This window comes from Polypterus senegalus, chromosome 8 (assembly GCF_016835505.1).
Source record: "Polypterus senegalus isolate Bchr_013 chromosome 8, ASM1683550v1, whole genome shotgun sequence".
NCBI lineage: Eukaryota > Metazoa > Chordata > Cladistia > Polypteriformes > Polypteridae > Polypterus > Polypterus senegalus.
In genome coordinates, this window is record NC_053161.1 from 151,154,127 (window position 1) to 151,172,328 (window position 18,202).

The 18,202-nt window shown below is 42.2% G+C and overlaps 1 protein-coding gene across 1 annotated transcript; it reads left to right on the forward strand.

Moving 5' to 3' along the window:
* The first annotated feature begins 282 nt into the window (after nucleotides 1-282).
* On the forward strand, nucleotides 283-12,731 carry LOC120534612 (piggyBac transposable element-derived protein 4-like). Its single transcript, XM_039762202.1, has 4 exons — nucleotides 283-808; nucleotides 8,652-9,395; nucleotides 11,342-12,211; nucleotides 12,718-12,731. Exons 1-4 carry the CDS (start codon nucleotides 355-357, stop codon nucleotides 12,729-12,731), a joined length of 2,082 nt encoding a protein of 693 aa, XP_039618136.1. The 5' UTR covers nucleotides 283-354.
* The last annotated feature ends 5,471 nt before the right edge of the window (nucleotides 12,732-18,202 follow it).

Here is an 18,202-nt window from a genome sequence, read left to right on the forward strand (position 1 = left end):
GCACGTTTTTTAAGATGCATTGGGACTAGAGCTAGGCACAGTGCTAAAATGTCACTTATAGACATGTTGTAAAAGCACTCAGGTATGCTGGACAAAGGAGCAGGGTTCACATAGTTAGCAATCAGTCTGTAAAATATGATTGTGTGTTGCCTTTGTAAAATTAACATGTATTCAGTTACAGTTGGTGTAGTTCTAATGTATTCCTGTTTTCTTTTTTAGAGAGAAGCTTCTACCCTTCACATTAAGGATGTCACACAATACACTTTGTAGTTGCCCATAGGTCTGGGACAGAGCTGTGGATATTTAACAGGATTTTCCAAGTGAGTTTCAAGTGATGAGGCTATCCCACTGAAAATGGTCTCACTCAGAGATGATACCATGGAGCAAAGGGTGTCTTGCATCAAGAAAGAGGACTGTGAGTGTGATCCCATCCAGCTACTATCCGGGGTTCACTCCGTGAAGGTGATGGACTGTCCAGAGGTGATGTGTGATTTTAAAGAGGAGGAATCTGGCAAGAGTTTCATTCAAATGAAAACAGAGGATTCTGAGTGCATTTCAGGTGGCTTTGATGGGCAGAGCTATGAAACCTTAAACAGTTTCAAACAAGAAGTGTCTTCAGAGAGTGAGATTAATTCACAAGTGTGTCCATCATCATTAAATGTGAAGACTTACTTAGAATACAATGAGGGCATGCAGTGGTTTTCTCAAGGTCATTCTAGCACACAGTTTCCTGAGTCTGAACTTGCTGAAGAGATATATTACAGTCGAGAAATGGAAGAAAAGTCATGTCCAACACAGCATGAGACAAGTAAGGGATGCAGTTTTTAAAATGACCATAGTTTGAAACTCCTGAGGGTTAGTCGAGAGTAAAAACTTTGTGCATGATTTAAGACTGGTCAAAATATATTTTCACTTGAATATAGTTTTCTACTTGGCATCATTTCTTGTAAAACAAAACAGAATGATTGCAGTTTCCAAATTTTACTCCTATTTTATTTGCAAGATAGATTGGCTTTTTGAAGCTGAGCTACTTGTCTCAGATATTTCAGTATATCCTTTATCATTGTTGCTTTTTCTTTTTGTGACCATTTTTTAATTTGAATTCAGAAAGATAAGAGAACAATAAAAGATTGTTGTTGTAGATTTTCATAGAGAAACCTGAACGAGAATGTACATGCCAGCAATGTATAGAGGGTTAAGTAAAATTTGAATTTATAACCCACTAGCTATCCCCCGTGGCTCTGCCTGTGTAGCAGTGAAACTGGACAAACTTTAAAAATCCATAAACAAAAAGGTATCGCTAGCTAAGCAGAGGCAAGTTACGCTTCAAAACACAGAGGTAGGCCGACTCCCCACTCCTGACGTCACTCTTCGCCCCTCCCCTCGGCTTGCAGCCTCTCTCTCAGATTAGCGCGAATATATCACACCTGCAAGCGAATTATGATTCTTAGTGTGACGAGAGAAGTCGCAAAATCAACCGGAATGTTCAAACAAATTATAAAAAAAACCCGATCTAAATCCGCAAAGTAGTTCTCTCATTAGCTAGCTAAATGGAGGTAAGGAATACCCCAAGGCTGGCGCGTGAGTGAGGAGGGCCCCCGCCCCCCTCCCCTCGGCCTGCTGTGTGTCTCTCGGATTCACACAAGTAAATTGGTACCACAAACGAACTATGATACATAACGCAATGAGAGAAGTCGCAAAATCAGCTGGAATGTTCAAGCAAATTCTAGAAAAAAACCAGATCTAAATCCGTTATGTAGTTCTCTCATTCACTTGCTAAGCAGAGGTAAGATGCGCCCTGAGGCTGGTGCATGTGTGAGGAGGGTCTTGGCCCACTGCGTCTCTCTCGGAGTTGCACAAATAAATCGGTACCACAAGTGCACTTTGCTACTTAGGGGTTGCAAAATCAACCGGAATGTTCAAGGAAATTATAGAATAAAACCCAATCTAAATATGTTAAGTAGTTCTCTCATGAGAAGCGGACAGACATACAGACATACAGACGTTGGATTTTATATATAGAGAGATGTGGGTCACTGATAGGTCCCGGAGGCCCACATGCCATGCAGAAGAAAGGAAACTACTGAAATTATACCAGATTGTCGCAAGGGTTGACTGTCAACTACGACTTGATCAAGGAGACAGTGTTTTCCCATTTACTAATAGTACATGAAGGTACTCCATTGATCCATGTAGATGACAGTTCTAATAGAACAAGATTGTAAAAAGAAGATTTCCAGACAGAAAAAGAGACAGGTTCAGGATTCTTCCATTGAGAAGCTATGAGACTTTTGGTTGTTATTTTGGCTAGTAAAATAATATGCTGGTGATGAACAGAACGAGAAAGAGCAGAGAAATCTAGCAGATGTAGAGTAATAGGAGAGCATGGTAAAGAGATAGATGAGATGGAAGAAAGCGTGAAAGCAGCTGAAGCACATAGAACAGCAACAGTAGGACATTCCCAGAATGTGTAGAGAAAGGTGCTTTGTGCATTAAGAGGGAGCATTGGTGGCAGAATGGATCAGAAGCTAAACCCTTCAGGAAACACTTTCAAGGCTAATTGTAAGCTCTATGGACAATTTTATACTGCATATGTGGATGGTTAGAATTTCTGGAAGAATATTTTACTGCGGTGGGCTGGCACCCTGCCCGGGGTTTGTTTCCTGCCTTGTGCTCTGTGTTGGCTGGGTTTGGCTCCAGCAGACCCCCGTGACCCTATAGTTAGGATATAGCGGATTGGATAATGGATGGATGTATGGAAGAATGTTTTTGAAAAAGCATAATGGTGTTGTTCAGGATCAGATTGGTGTTCCATTTCTGAGTGGCTGGGAAAGGCATTGTTATGGCATCACAAAGGTGGGCGAACAAAAAAGGAAATGTGTTTAGTGGAAAACGAGGGTAAGAAAAAGTAGTCAGTTAATGGATGGTTGGGAAAAGGCGTGCGCAGAAGAACTTATTCCACACGTCCTGAGAATAAACTTAATCTGTCAGTAGAAAAAGAAAGAGGAGGAAGGTATAGTTTGTCTTTCAGTACCTGGAAGGAGGCGAGCCTGGTTTCATCAAACAAATGACACAGTGTGCTGATACCTTATGAATCCCAAATCGGATAGGAGACAGGGTTGCCCACCAATGTTTAGAGTGCTATTGCAGAAGAGTGGTGTGAGGGAGTACCAGTGCAGAATGGAGGCAAGGTGCTGTTCTACCTTGTGCCAAACACTCAGAATATAAGTTATGAGAGGATTATAATCATCTACTCCCTTTTTTGTCCTAGACTTAACAAATAGCATCTGGGGAGACAAGATTTTTTTCTATCAGTAGCCAGGACTGGGAGAGGAGGGATGGAGGGTTTAAACACAAGGAGATCAGATGCAGGACATATGAGGACGGGACCCAAAAATAAATGAGAATTATTTTCTGGAGACTGGAGGGGCGTTAGTTATGATGTTTTCAGCTAGGTGCATGTACTAGACTGCCCTCTGCATGATTTGGCCAAGTGGCATCCTTGAAGTGGTCAAGCGTTTGCACGATGCAGTGCAGAGAAAACGATTCAAATTGTAGCGATCAGGCGAGTGGCTTCTGCATCACAACAACTCTCCCGCAGCAGTTTCTCACGAAAAACAATATGACAATGGTTTCCCCCGCCACTCCCTGGACCTTGTACCCTGTGATTTTTTCTTATTTCCAAGAATAAAGAGGGACTTAAAGAAAAGCGTTTTCAGGATGTAGAGGAGGTCAAGAAGCAAATGACGGAGGGCTATCACTTTGCAAGAGTTTCAGAACAGTTTTGAACAGGTGTATTGCGACTTGGGTAGAGTATTTTGGGGGTGATTACATTTTGGAAATGTTCTGAGAAATATATGATTTTTTTTAAAAAAAGATTCTCGTTATTTTTGGGTCCCCCCTGGTATGCCCATAGGTACAATTCAAAATTGTACCTCCTGATCTCCTCCTCCTGATCTGGCTAGGATTAAGATGGAGTGTTTAATAGCCTTAATAGTCTTTTACTGCTCGATAAAAACAAGCTGACCTGACAGCAAAGGGAGGAAGGTGGGGAAAGAGGAAGCATTGAAGTAACAAAATTTACATGAGGAACAATATTCATTCTAATGATTGCCAAATGGGTCTGAAAGGAGAGAGAGAGACCATATTACAGGAGAATATTGACTCTTTAACTTCATTGAACAAGGTGTGGAAATTTGACAGTACAGTATTAGCAATGGAAGGTGTAATGGTGATTCCGGCGACCGAGCTGCAGGCTATGGCCGGTATATATGTACATAAGTAGGTTCCAGTTATGACTATTACACGTAGAATTTCGAAATGAAACCTGCCTAACTTTTGTAAGTAAGCTGTAAGGAATGAGCCTGGTAAATTTCAGCCTTCTACCTACACGGGAAGTTGGAGAGTGAGTGAGTGAGTGAGTGAGTAATGGATGGATGGATGGATGGATGGATGGATGGATGGATGGATGGATGGATGGATGTCTACAGGTGGAAATATGTGTGTCTGTCCGGCCCAGAAGTGAGAGGTGAAGTTGGTGTAAGGGCTCCGCCTCTGAGAAAACAGAAACTCGCTTAACTGCTAATAACACAAGCGAGGCGAGCACATCAACAAAAATGAAACCTCAGAAGAAAGATAAAGTCGCTTAGTCACTAACATCGGCAAACCGGTATCCCTTTTACTTTTCCCTCCTGCCGCTAATACACAAACGAGGTGAGCACGTCAACACAACGAAACCTAGCAGAGAGATTCTGACGATTTCAATAGTTTCTAGGATCCCAGGCTTTTTACAGCATGGGCTTATGCAGCTAGTATATATACAGTATATATATATATATATATATATATATATATATATATATATATATATACACCTATATATACCCCTGTATATACACACACACACAGATACAGACCCAGAGTGGCATATGTGCAAGTACAAATTCCAATACGTACAAGAAAGGACAAAATTAATGCAGACAATGTGGATAACCTGTATTGAACAATGTCCTGGAGAACAACTAAACAGTGCTGGAATAGTGTTCAACACAGTCAAAGTGACTGAGTACTAGTAGGCAAGAATGAGTCAAGGGTATTAAGAATTTGTTGAGGGTCAGTAAACCTTTGCTGTCCACCATGGAAGGAAATCCATAGTCTTTGCCAGATAAAGCAGGAAAGCGGAGAGACCAAGTTGTCAGACCTTCTTGATCTCCTGAGAAATGGTATTACGAGCTAAGTAATCACTGAAAAAATAAATCTCACAACATTCATAAGTTATGTTTTAAACTTTGCATGCCTCTTTCAGGATGGTAGCTCAGTCGGAATAATGCAGGAGCTTGACTATAATTGGACATGGCTGTGTACAGTATTCTATGGTTCTCACATCATTTCAGTCCTGAAATTGGGCATAGACGGAAACCACGCAGCCTGTTGTTTTTCCCAAAAAACCAAGGATATTCCCAGTCTCAACATTTTCCAGGACCCAAATAATTCTGATGTTGTCACTCCCAGCTCTGTCTTGTTCATTAAGTATCTCGTGGAGAAATTGGATTTCAGCACATAAGGCACAAATCTCAGCATCGTGTGGCCCCACCTGAGTACAGACCTGCATAAAAATTGTAGCGAGCTTTTGTTGTTCATTTCTAATTACAGCAACGTCGGCATGCGGTTCGGAAAAACTTATCTGTATTGTCCCATTTGTGGTCATACGGAGAACTTCATTTTGCTCTATCACAAAGGCCTTCAGTTGGTCAACAATTGAGACTGCTGCAGTGCTATCGGAACCTGTGCCAGCATTGACTAAAGTTCTCTGGGATTTCTTCACTGAGTTTGAATGTGGAGAAACTAGATGATTCTTTGAACTTAAATGATCTATATCAACCAGTGTATGCATTATGTAATTAATCATTTGAAAATTTGACTTGTTGATGCGCTCTTAGCCTGCACTCTTTGAAGAGTGCAATGCAATAAAAAAAATAAAAAAAAAACCTGAAAGTGACAAAGTTTCCAAATGTCACGTTTTTGTTTTGAACACCATCACGTCATTCAGCACCCAACATTTTACTCTCCATTTATGGACAAGTCAAGGATAATGGGGAATTGGACAGTGCAGGGAGCTTTGGAAGCCATAAACCAGTCCTCAAAATGGCTAAACTGGGGTCACTGGCTCCTTGACATCACCTTGCATGTCTGTGGCAATGAGAAGACATGGCTTTGTGACAATTACAGAGCCTGACACTCACACTGGAACATACAGAGAATAGACAACACAAGAACTAAACTATGGCAATAGCTTGGTTATCAAATCCCCTGAGATTGAAGTCCCTTTATAATGATGTTGGCATAAGACCTGGCACTCCGATAGACATCTGCCATTGATATTGTGTGTGCTGTAGAACGCAAAGTTATTATTCGTGAGTGCTTATTATTTCAGAATATTCAATATAATTTGCCCACTATGTCTTGAAAGAGTGAATCTTTAGAAACAAAATGCCGACTATAAAGAGGGTAGGAAATGGAGAAAAGAAATGCCATGTAGCCCAATCATTGAGGTTAGCAACCGGCCTTGAAAGTAGTTGCTCTAGTGCATGCACGGGGGGCACGGACAGAGAGCACCTACCAGCAAGTACTTAAGAGATACTTAACCACTGGTAAAGCTCTTTAGTCTGAATGTGTGGCTTCCAACCAGTCTCCTTCAGGTTCCTAAAGACCGGATTATACTTCATGCTCAGAACACGTATGTGCACACATCATGGCTGCCATGCTTTTCCAGCATTCATTGGATGCATCCTCTGAGCACATCCTCAGAAATTAATATGATGCATGCGCAAATTGCAATACGAGCAAAATATCGTGGGGTACAGTGTTTTCAGAGTGTGTGTTTACTATCAACATGTTACAGCAAGCCGCTTTGCAGATCCTACAGGATCGATGTGTGTGCTTCGATGTTTGATGAATGCATAGGCAGGACAAGCATTGCATATTCCCCATTGTAGTGATGCGATACATTTTACAGATCTCACATGCCATCTTCTGTGCTGTCTTTTCTTTTTTTTTTTTTTTTTGAACCTTCGCAGCAGCATCAGAATGTATTTGAGCAGTAGAGAAAAAATTAGGGAGATTAAAGTCGGATTTTCCACTTTAATCATTCAATCTCGTACTTTTTTTTGCCATTAAAATCGACTGTCGTAAACGTCATCTTAAAGATTTTAATCGCTACGTGCTTTTGGGCTTCCTTCTGCACTGACAGCAGCGGCAGGCAGCAATTGCCACAGAGAACACATTACATTTATGATATTCCAGCTCTCTGCACATTTAGAATCCTCAGATTTATACTTAATATCACTTTCATAATAAATTGTGTTAAAGCATATATGTTACATTTTACAGATAAATCGTTAGCTTCATTTAAATAATTAATACTGTCAATAATTATACATGGCAAAGTGGTAGCACTGCTGCTTCACAGTAGGAAGTCACATCCTTGATGTCCCCTGCCTGGAGTTTGCATGTTTTCCTGGTGGCGTTCCACAGTGTCCTCTGGTTTCCTTTCAGGGACATACAGGTTTGGAGATCTGGTGATGTTAAAGCGACGCTAGTGTATGTGTGTGCTTGTATTCACCTTGCGATGAATCCAGGGATTGTTTCTGTCTCGTGCCCGATGTTTGCTGAATGGGTGTGTCCCTGGATTTATGGATGTAATCACTAAACATCAATCCTTTTCAGACCCCAGGATGTCCTGGGTATGACGTTAACCTGCATCCAGCCTTGCATGTAGGCCCCCCAACCTGCAGGGAAAATCCTGGGGGTTGGCGGCAGAATTGGCACTCCAGCCACCATAAAAAACCTCACATTGGTTTAATTCCATCTGAACTAGTGTGGTGCTGAGGGGTCACCCATTGCATGGCTGCAATCAGGTCCTAATCTGAGATCCTGAGTTGGTTTGTCATGTAGTGGGTGTGGCAATGTGCTGTATCAGCGCGTGTTCCTAGCCTCTCTCCTCTTTTCAGAGATACTGTGGCAAGGTGTCCTGGGAATTTAGTGGAAGTTTCTGGCAATTCAAAACGCAATGAAGCCGAACGTTGTTTTCTCACCGTGATGATATCTCACACTGCCACCTGGTGGAATCCTCCAGATTTACATAAAGTACGCACGCAAGTATCAACAGAACTCTGCTTGCTTAGAAGTGGCATCTGTAGGCGCATGCATCATGTGAAGTATAAACCCGGCCTTAGGATCATGCCTTGGATTGGCAAACACAATTTGGGAAAATAAGGCATCTGTTGGCTCTGACCTCCAGGGAGGCCAGCAGTGTGAATGCGCAAGAAGTAAATGAGGCAGGGGAGAGAGTGTGGAGCTGTGTGGAAGGAACCATAGAACATCAGTTCAGTAGCAGTTTCAGCCACAGAATAAACAGTGCTCACCCCCTGGTCCTTGTGATATGTATCTATATGCCCCTCATGGTACATCATACCCTCCATAACAAGGAGATGGAAGGTCTGAAATACAGTGACTTCATTAACTGAGGTGCTACTGTATTCCCTCAACCATAAGCAGTTCATAAGACATTTTTTGGGTGGGTTGAGTCCGTCATAAAGATGCTCTACTTAATTTAATTTTTCTTTCACTTGTTTTCCTTTGTGGCCTGATAGCAAGATTCACTGCAAAAGATGTTGTTGATCAGTTATATCCAGAAGAGGACTTTCCAGAGGAGTTAGAAAGCTGTGAGGAAGAAGTGTCTGAGGAGGAGGATTACTACGTGGAGCCATCAAGTGAGCAGCACTCATTGGATGACAAGGAAGAAGAAGAGGAGGAAGATGAAGGAATGACTGAGATCTTTATGTCCTGGAATGGTGAAATGAGCTGGTCTCCAACACCTTATGCACGTGAGGGTGCAGGCGGGTGTGCTGTTGAAGACGTCCTGAGGAGGACTCCCGGGCCAACTAGATTAGCAGTGGCCAATACAGTCGACATTTTGTCAGCCTTCCTGCTTTTTTTTCCAGCTTCCATTGAAAAAATTGTCATTGAGATGAGCAATCTAGAGGGGATACAGCGGTATGGCGAACGATGGAGAGAAATTGATGAGTCTGAGCTACGTGCTTACCTTGGTCTTCTGGTGCTGGCTGGGGTGTACAGATCACAAGGTGAGGCTGCCTCTAGGCTGTGGCATCCAGAAACGGGAAGGCCAGTGTTCTGTGCAACTATGCCCCTCAAGAGGTTCTGTGCCCTTTCAGCAATTCTACAGTTTGATAACCGGGAGTCAAGAGCCGCACGGCGGGCTACGGACAACCTGGCGGCCTTCAGGGAGGTCTGGGACAGATGGGCCGAGAGGCTACCGCTGATGTACCACCCTGGGCCTGACGTCACGCTGGATGAGCGGCTTCTTACATTCAGAGGTAACTTCTACTTTAGCTCTTTTTTATTTAATGTAAGACTCTTTCAGTGTAGTAAATAAAAACTTAAGTGTAATTCTGTTTTTTTGTTCTAAGCTCTGAACCATTTTTAATTTCAAGGTATAGTTAATTTCAAAAATAAAGTGCAAGTTTTCACCCTCTTAGAGGTTTTCCCATTGTTTTCTTATAGGATGTTGAATCACATTGGATTTCATTTGGCTTTTTAGATACTGATTGACAAGAGCAAAACTCTTTAATGTCAAAGTGAACACTGATTTCTTGAAAGTGGTCTTTATTAATTACAAATGTAAAACACAATATGTACTGCTCAAAAAATTAATCCGAGTATAGCATCAAGTCAGTGAAACGTCTATGCTATTGATCTGGTCAGTTAAGTAGCAGAGGGGGTTGTTCATCAGTTTCAGCTTCTTTGGTGCACTAGAGGGGCAACAATGGGACAACCCCCAAAACATGAATGAATGGCTTAACAGCTGGAGGCCACTGAGAGTTTTTCCTCCTCATCTGTTATTTCACCAGTTTTTCATTTGGCTACGGTCAGTGTCACTACTGATAGCATGAGGCGATACCTGGGCCCTACAGAGGCTGCAGGCACATCAATACATGCCATCGCCAGAAGGTTTGCTGTGTCTCCCTGCACAGTCTCAAGGGCATGGAGGAGATTCTAGGAGACAAGCAGTTACTCTATGAGAGCTGGACAGGGCCCCTTGTAGAAGGTCCTTAACCCATCAGCAGGACTGACCACTATCTGCTCCTTTGGGCAAGGAGGAACAGGATGGGCACTGCCAGAACCTATAAAATGACCTCCAGCAGGCCGGCCACTGGTGTGAATGTCTCTGACCAAACAATCAGAAACAAACTTCGTGATGGTGGCCTGAGGGCCCGGCATCCTCTAGTGGTCCCTCTGCTCACTGCCCGCCTGGCACCATGGAGCTCAATTGTGATTTGCCATAGAATACCAGAATTGGCAGGTGCGCCACTGGCGGGCACCCTGTGATTTTCACAGATGAGAGCAGGTTCACCCTGAGCACATGTGACAGACGTGAAAGGGTCTGTAGAAGCCGTGGAGAACATTCTGCTGCCTGTAACACCGTTCAGCATGACCGGTTTGGTGGTGGGTCAGTGATGGTATATCTGGGGAGGCATATGCATGGAGGGACGCGCAGACCTCTTCAGGCTAGACAATGGCACCTTGTCTACCATTAGGTATCGGGATGAAATCCTTGGACACATTGTCAGACCCTATGCTGGTGCAGTGGGTCCTTGGTTCCTCCTGGTACACATCAATGCCCAGCCTCATGTGGCGAGAGGATGAAGGAATCAATACCATTGACTGTCCCCCATGCTCACTCGCCTGACCTCAATCCAATAGAACGCCTCTGGGTGTCACATTATGCTTTGCTCCATCTGACGTCTGCACCTCAGACTGTCCAGGAGCTCAGTGATGCTCTGGTCCAGATCTGGGAGGAGATCCCCCAGGTCACCATCCATCATCTCATTAGGACCATGCCCCCAATGCTGTCAGGAATGCATACAAGCACGTGGGGGCCGAACAAACTACTGAGTACTGAGCAATTAAATCTCGCCTGCCACATCATTTTTTCACTTTGATTTTTGGGGTGTCTTTGAATTCAGCCTTCTGTAGGTTGATGATTTTCATTTCCATCAAACAATGTGGCATCCTTTCGTTCCTAACACATTACCCAATACATATCAGTAGTGGTATCCAGCTGGATTTTTTTTCCCATTGAGATCTGATGTGTTTTCAAAGTGTTTTTTGAGTAGTTTGTGATTCAATATTGTATAACAAAAAATGTGAAATCTTCCAAGCAGTTTAATACTTCTTTAGGCACTGTATATCTTCACATCTATGTAGAAAATAGATAATTAGCTGCAAACCGAATATCATTTACTCTTCCTGTTTGCTACAGGTCGCTGCCCTTTTCGCCAGTACATGCCAAATAAGCCGGGCAAATGTGGAATTAAGTTATGGGTGGTGTGTGATGCACAATCTAGTTATGCCTGGGACATACAAGTCTGTACTGGAAGAGCAGAAGGAAAAGCATCAGCAGCAGCCTCAGAGAAAAAACAAAGCCAGCGCATCATCCTTGATATGACACGGGATCTCAGGGGTCATAATGTCACCTGTGACAATGTCTTTGTCTCATGCGAGCTTGGCCAGGAGCTCCTAAAAAAGCAGGTCACTTTGGTTGGCACCATGCGACGAAACAAGCAGGAACTGCCTGCTGCTTTAACCCTAACTAGACACAGAAAGGTTTTCTCTTCTGTGTTTGCTTTTACTCCCACTACCACTGTGGTTTCTTATATTCCAAAGAAACAGACAAATGTCGTACTGTTGAGCACCTTTCACAAAGATGCCCAAGTGAGTGACCGGGTAGACAAAAAGCCAGTGATGATCCTCGACCACAACAGAAACAAAGGTGGGGTGGACAATCTGGACAAAGTCACAGCCACGTACAGTTGCCAGAGGAAAACTGCACGCTGGCCCCTCGCCCTATTCTTCAAAATTATTGACATATCCACGTTCAATGCTTTTGTAATTTGGAGTGAACTCAACCCAAGCTGGAGGCCAAGCAAAAGGAACTGGAGGAGGCTCTTTTTGGAGGAGCTTGGTAAAGAACTGGTGACGCCTTTCATGCAGAGACGGCGGTGTCTTCCCCACACTCACCTATCGGCATCCCTTGTAAGGGCCGCACAAAATTCAGAGTCCGGCACTCATGATGTCTCACAAGAACCCAGAGCAAGGAGCAGGAAAAGGGGGAGATGCAATTTCTGTCCCAGTAAGAGTGACACTAAAACGAGCAGAACTTGTTGCCAATGTAAAAGATACATTTGCCAAAGCCATACATTGGAAATTCGTAGCTATTGCTTTGCTTGTAGAGAGTACTGCTCCAGATAGACGGATTCAATACGACTGATGTGTGGTTTTGCCCTGATGTTCGAATTGGCTTTGTCCCTTCTTTCAATGTGTGTTTTGTACAATGTTTGAAATTTGGCTTTACACTTCAGCAACAGGCTTTGCTGTGTTACATGCATTAAATAAACTGCTCAAAAAATGAAAGGAATACTTTGAAAACACATCAGATCTCACTGGAAAAACAATCCTGCTGGCTATCTCTACTGATATGGACTGATATGGTAATGTGTTAGGAACGAAAGGATGCCACATCATTTGATGGAAGTAAAAATTATCCACCTACAGAGGGCTGAATTCAAAGACACCCCGAAAATCAAAGTGAAAAAATGATGAAGCAGGCTAGTCTATTTTGCCAAAATTTCATTGCAGCAACACAAAATTGACTCAGTAGTTTGTATGGCCCCCACATGCTTGTATGCATGCCTGACAACGTTGGGGGGGGCATGGTCCTAATGAGATGACGGATGGTGTCCTGGGGGATCTCCTCCCAGATCTGGGCCAGGGCATCACTGAACTCCTGGACAGTCTGAGGTGCAACCTGGCAGCGTCAGATGGAGCGAAACATAATGTGACACCCATAGGTGTTCTATTGGATTGAGGTCAGGCGAGTGAGCGTGGGCGCCAGTCAATGGTATCAATTCCTTCATCCTCTCGCCACATGAGACCAGGTATTGTCGGGCACCAGCAGGAACCCAGGACCCACTGCACCAGCACTGGATCTGACAATAGGTCCAAGGATTTCATCCTGATACCTAATGGCAGTCAAGGTGCCATTGTCTAGCCTGTAGAGGTCTGTAAATCCCTCCAAGGATATGCATGTCCAGACCATCACTGACCCACCACCAAACTGGTCATGCTGAACGATGTTACAGGCAGCATAATGTTCTCCACAGCTTCTCCAGACCCTTTCACGTCTGTCACATGTGCTCAGGGTGAACCTGCTCTCATCTGTGAAAAGCACAGGGCACCAGTATTGGACTTGCCAATTGTGGTATTCTATGGCAAATCCCAGTCGAACCCCACAGTGCTAGGCAGTGAGCACAGGGCCCACTAGAGGATGTCAGGCCCTCAGGCCTCCCTCATGAAGTCTGTTTGATTGTTTGGTCAGAGACATTCACCAGTGGCCGGCCTGCTGAAGGTCATTTTGTAGGCTCTGGCAGTGCTCATTCTGTTCCAACTTGCACAATGGAGCAGATAGCGGTCAGTCCTGCTGATGGTAAGGACCTTCTACGAGGAGCCCTGTCCAGCTCTCCTAGAGTAACTGCCTGTCTCTGGAATCTCCTCCATATCCTTGAGACTGTGCTGGGAGTCACAGAAAACCTTCTGGAAATGGCACGTATTGATATACCTACCATCCTGGAGAAGTTGTGCAGCCTCTGTAGGGTCCAGGTATGGCCTCATGCTACCAGTAGTGACGCTGACCATAGTCAAATGCAAGATGAGTGACAAAACGGATGAGGAGGGAAAAATGTCAGTGGCCTCCACCTGTTAAACCACTCATTCCTGTTTTGGGGGTCGTCTCATTGTTGCCCCTCTAGTGCACCAAAGCAGCTGAAACTGATGAACTACCCCCTCTGCTACCTAACTGACCAGATCAATAGCCCAGAATTTTCATTGACTTGATGCTGTACTCTGATTAAAAAGTGTTACTTTAATTTGTTTGAGCAGTATAGTTGGATGCAATCCGACTGATGTGTGGTTTTGCCCTGATGTTCGAATTGCCTTTGCCGCTTCTTTCAATGTGTGTTTTGTACAATGTTTGGAATGTAGTTTTATACTTCATGCATTAAATATTTTAGATGGTTATGTGCTCATTGCAAATGCTGTGAATCATTTGTCGGTTGCTGTGTGTCCATTTCAAATTTAGGTTATTACTTAATTGTTTCCCTTTGTAAATTGAGCACAATAAGAGAGTTCTAAAGTTATTCTTGATGGCTATGTGCTTATGAACATTTCAACAAATCGTTCATGGTTTCTATGTGTGCATTTAAATATTCGTTAATTCCTCATGGTTTCCATGTGCTGGTCTTTAGAACGGCCATGCTATTCTAAATCTTGTGGAGACTTCAGTCTTACTTCAGTCTTAACTTTTAATCCTAATGCATCAAGTTTATTTCTGATAACCTCATTGAATCCATTATTGCCAATCACTAAAATTTCAGTTTTCTCTTTATTTAGCTTGAGAAAATTACTATTCATCCATTCAGAAATACCAGTAAGACATTGTGTTAGTGAGTCACTAAACACACCAAAGGCTACAATACAAAAGTCTTCAAGTGGAACCTTCTGTTCAAATGTTGGGTCCAGGCTGTTACATCATGGGCAGGAAGAATATCCTCCATGGTGCGTATCCATGAGCAAAATAAATGAAGATGGCTCTGTTGCTTAGTGTGGAATTGCAACATCACCACCCCTTTTTGAAGGTTATGTGCTTTAATAACACCTTCACTTAGTTAAGACTGCACATCTCTGTCGTTAACACAGATACGGTACCTTTGGATGGTTAGTTTAAATACACGTTAATTTATTTAATAATAGATTTGGTTTGTTTTCCACCTCATGAATACAGGTGGCTCAAATGAGTTCCATTCCTGTGAATAAGTCGGAACTTGCAGTGAAAAATATTCGGTCACCTCATTTACATTTACCCCCAGAAAAACAAGTCAAAAAACATTGAATATTTTTCAACAATAAAAATGAAATGTTATTGTGTGTAATATAAACATGTAAATATCAATATGTTAATATAAATATAGTAGGAAACGTTATGTCTAGTGTCCACTGCTGTAGTAATGCAGATTTATTACACGTCCATTTTGTGACGTCCATATATATATATATATGTTTATGTTGCTTGAGCATGAGAAGGTAAAATGTCAGTGCCTGATCTGAATGATCATCACACCCCTTTCTGTTATTTTGGGTACCACAGCGCAAGGTTTAGTGACTTTCACATTTCCCCTGACACGAACATTGACAGTGCATACGGGGGTCTTTCTGTTTTATTGCAATCATTTTGTCTTTTTCACCTGCATCTGCTTGCACCGCGATGAACCTTCAGGTGACCAAATTCAACAGGCATTTCATGGCGGTTCAGTTGTAGAGTGTCAGCGTCTGATCACCAATCCACATGGTCACCACTACATTTGTTCGATTCGAGCAATGGTTCGCATTCAGTTTGCTCTAAAATTGACTGTGCAGCGTCTCATTGACACGCAGTTGTGGTTTTGTTTGACTGGTTCTGCCCACTCACGAATATTGATGAGTTACCACACATTAGCAAAACACAGAAGTATTCAGGACTTTTTGGAGCATAATTTTATTTCATCCACTAGATGGCAGCAGAATACTGTCCAGAGAGCTATTCGGGCTCAACACTGTAAAGTGAATCATATCTACGTAAAGACTATATGCTGCTTTACAGATTGTCACATCGAGCACTGCCTGGAGGTTTTGTCTCGGGAAAGAAATGAGTTTCCATTAATTGCCTGGAAGTATACAGATTGATGGGAAAAATGGCAGATGTATCCATTTTAAATTATATGTACAACACAATAAAGTGTAAAAAAGGTGAGTATAAATACTTAATAAATCCAGTGTAGCTGCATGTGTCGCTTCTAAACATAAATAAATACAATAAATACCAATGGAGTGCAATATATGTAAACACAAGCAATCGCAAGAAACAAAAAATTAAAACTGAAAAACATTGGTCACCCAGGAAGAATAATTACAGCCACCAAATTAACTTATTTAAGAATGATTTTCTGAGCTTCATAGAGTTTGTACTTCACTGTAACACCTCAGTTCCCTGAGCTGATTCCTTTACATGTCCTGACCGATGTACAGTACATGACTATTTTTATTATTATTTTTTTTTAATCATTAGAATATAATAAATTCATTTTTCTGACAGTTAACAGCCTTGGTATGCAGCCACAAGAAGATTTTTGTTTTACCGCTGAACTTAATGTAGTGCTTAGGTCTGTGTATTTCAGATGAAAACTTGCAGACGTGGAAATGTTAAAGTATATACAGTATGGAATATTACAAGTGTTTACATATGGGGTGAAGAGGCTTAGGGGGCAGGGCCTCTCGGCGTTAATCATTGGTCAGGCCAACCTAGCTGTACTGAAAAGACCACAGAAAAAAAGTATGCGGTGCTAAGGCTTCAGCACAGCCAAGGCTTGAATAGCCAGGGCATAAGAAGAGTAAAGCAGCCCATCAGAAGAGAGCAAGAGCAGGCAATATGTACTATATGGAAGACCATAAAATAACAGAAATAGCGACTGAGTTTATGAAATATTATAAGAGAGAGACAGAGAGAGTATATAATGTTAGAGTTATCCTTGATAGCCATCAGAGCACAGCACAAGAAAGGCAAGTGAGGTCTCAGCAGGGACAGTATATCAAAGGTTAAATACAGAGTAAGTGATCCTTCAACTGCATAATTAATTAATAAATAAATAAATAAAATATGAAATGATAGCAAGTTCCTGACTCTATTCACTTTTACCAACAATTCAGTAATTGTACATATATATCACTTTATTGCCAAACGAACTCTCTAAAAAATATTCATCAACAACAACACTGTGTTTAGGTATACAGATTTTAGCGAATCTCTCTATAAGTGAATCGACAACGGCTTGATTTTCAAAAAAGAGTTTGTCGGGACTATGGGTTTGTCAGTGACATTTAGGTTATCAACAAAAAGTAAACCTCTGACAAGTAAGCTGAAATGCATTTCTTTATTCGTGATTTGCTGTCCACTAGGGTGTTTCACATAAGGGTTTTGTTGATGTGCACATCTCATCATCATACTTTTGAATTATGCTTTGACATCTAAGAAGTGTAAAGAAAACCAGCGTTGTACCCCAAATGATGGCACATGCACCCTCAATTGGGCTGTTAGATCAGGTGCCATGCATGTTTGCTGGGCTCAGTCACAGTTACTTCGAACACGCAGTCACTTTTGAACAGATTGAAATCCTAGAAGAGATCCTCAGTTGTACAGTAAAACTTTGAAAATTGCCATAAAACTCTTTTAATAACCATATGTATTCAGAAATGGCATCATAGTTTACCGGTTTATCAAAAAAACCATCACCTCTCTATGCTTCACTGTCATTTTCTGAAGAACTGTCGCACTTTCCTCTTCGTACACGTTCCATTCCAACAGCTCATACTCAGCACTCAATGCTCTTGCCGCAAGCACTTTCCCACCAGCCACTCTCTGTCACTTGCTGGAATTCACTTGGGAATAGCGTTGCACATTTAACTAGTGATGGCCACCACGGGGCGATGGCAAAGGAGATAAATAGGACTCAATTGGTTAGTCTAGTTGAAGGGACATTGCTGTTATAAACAAAGAACAACTATTTATTGGTATATTTTGATTAATTCTGGACCCCTTATGGCCTGTGGGACCCTGTCCTACAGCCAAGGTTAGCCTGTGTAGAAATCTGGCCATCGATGCATACTTGTACATAAGAGAACAGATATCCAAAATGGTATACTCATTTTTACCAAGTAACTACTTGTTCTAAGTTTGCTGTCTATAGCAACTTTAGTGTACTCTTTTCACTGCCTTTCTTAGATGACTAAATGCCATAGCTCCCTGTCCTTCCTATGCCTCCACATAACCAGTAGAGTCTGGTTTTAAGACAGCCAACTTGTTTTGGAAAGTGTTCCCGGCCTGAAATGCAGGAATGGATGGCTATTAACAAATTAAATGAAGCTGACCAGACAAAACATGAACTATCTTGGATTCAAACTGTCTGCAATGAAATAAAAGTCAAAGTCAATTTAAGAATCACTTTTTTGAATTTTGCATACTATCCTTACTTTTTCC

Coding starts and splice junctions, on each gene's coding strand:
- LOC120534612 (XM_039762202.1), top strand. CDS start 355: ATGGTCTCACTCAGAGATGATACCATGGAGCAAAGGGTGTCTTGCATC. Junction 809..8,651: donor TCCAACACAGCATGAGACAA/GTAAGGGATGCA, acceptor GTGGCCTGATAG/CAAGATTCACTGCAAAAGAT. Junction 9,396..11,341: donor GCGGCTTCTTACATTCAGAG/GTAACTTCTACT, acceptor TGTTTGCTACAG/GTCGCTGCCCTTTTCGCCAG.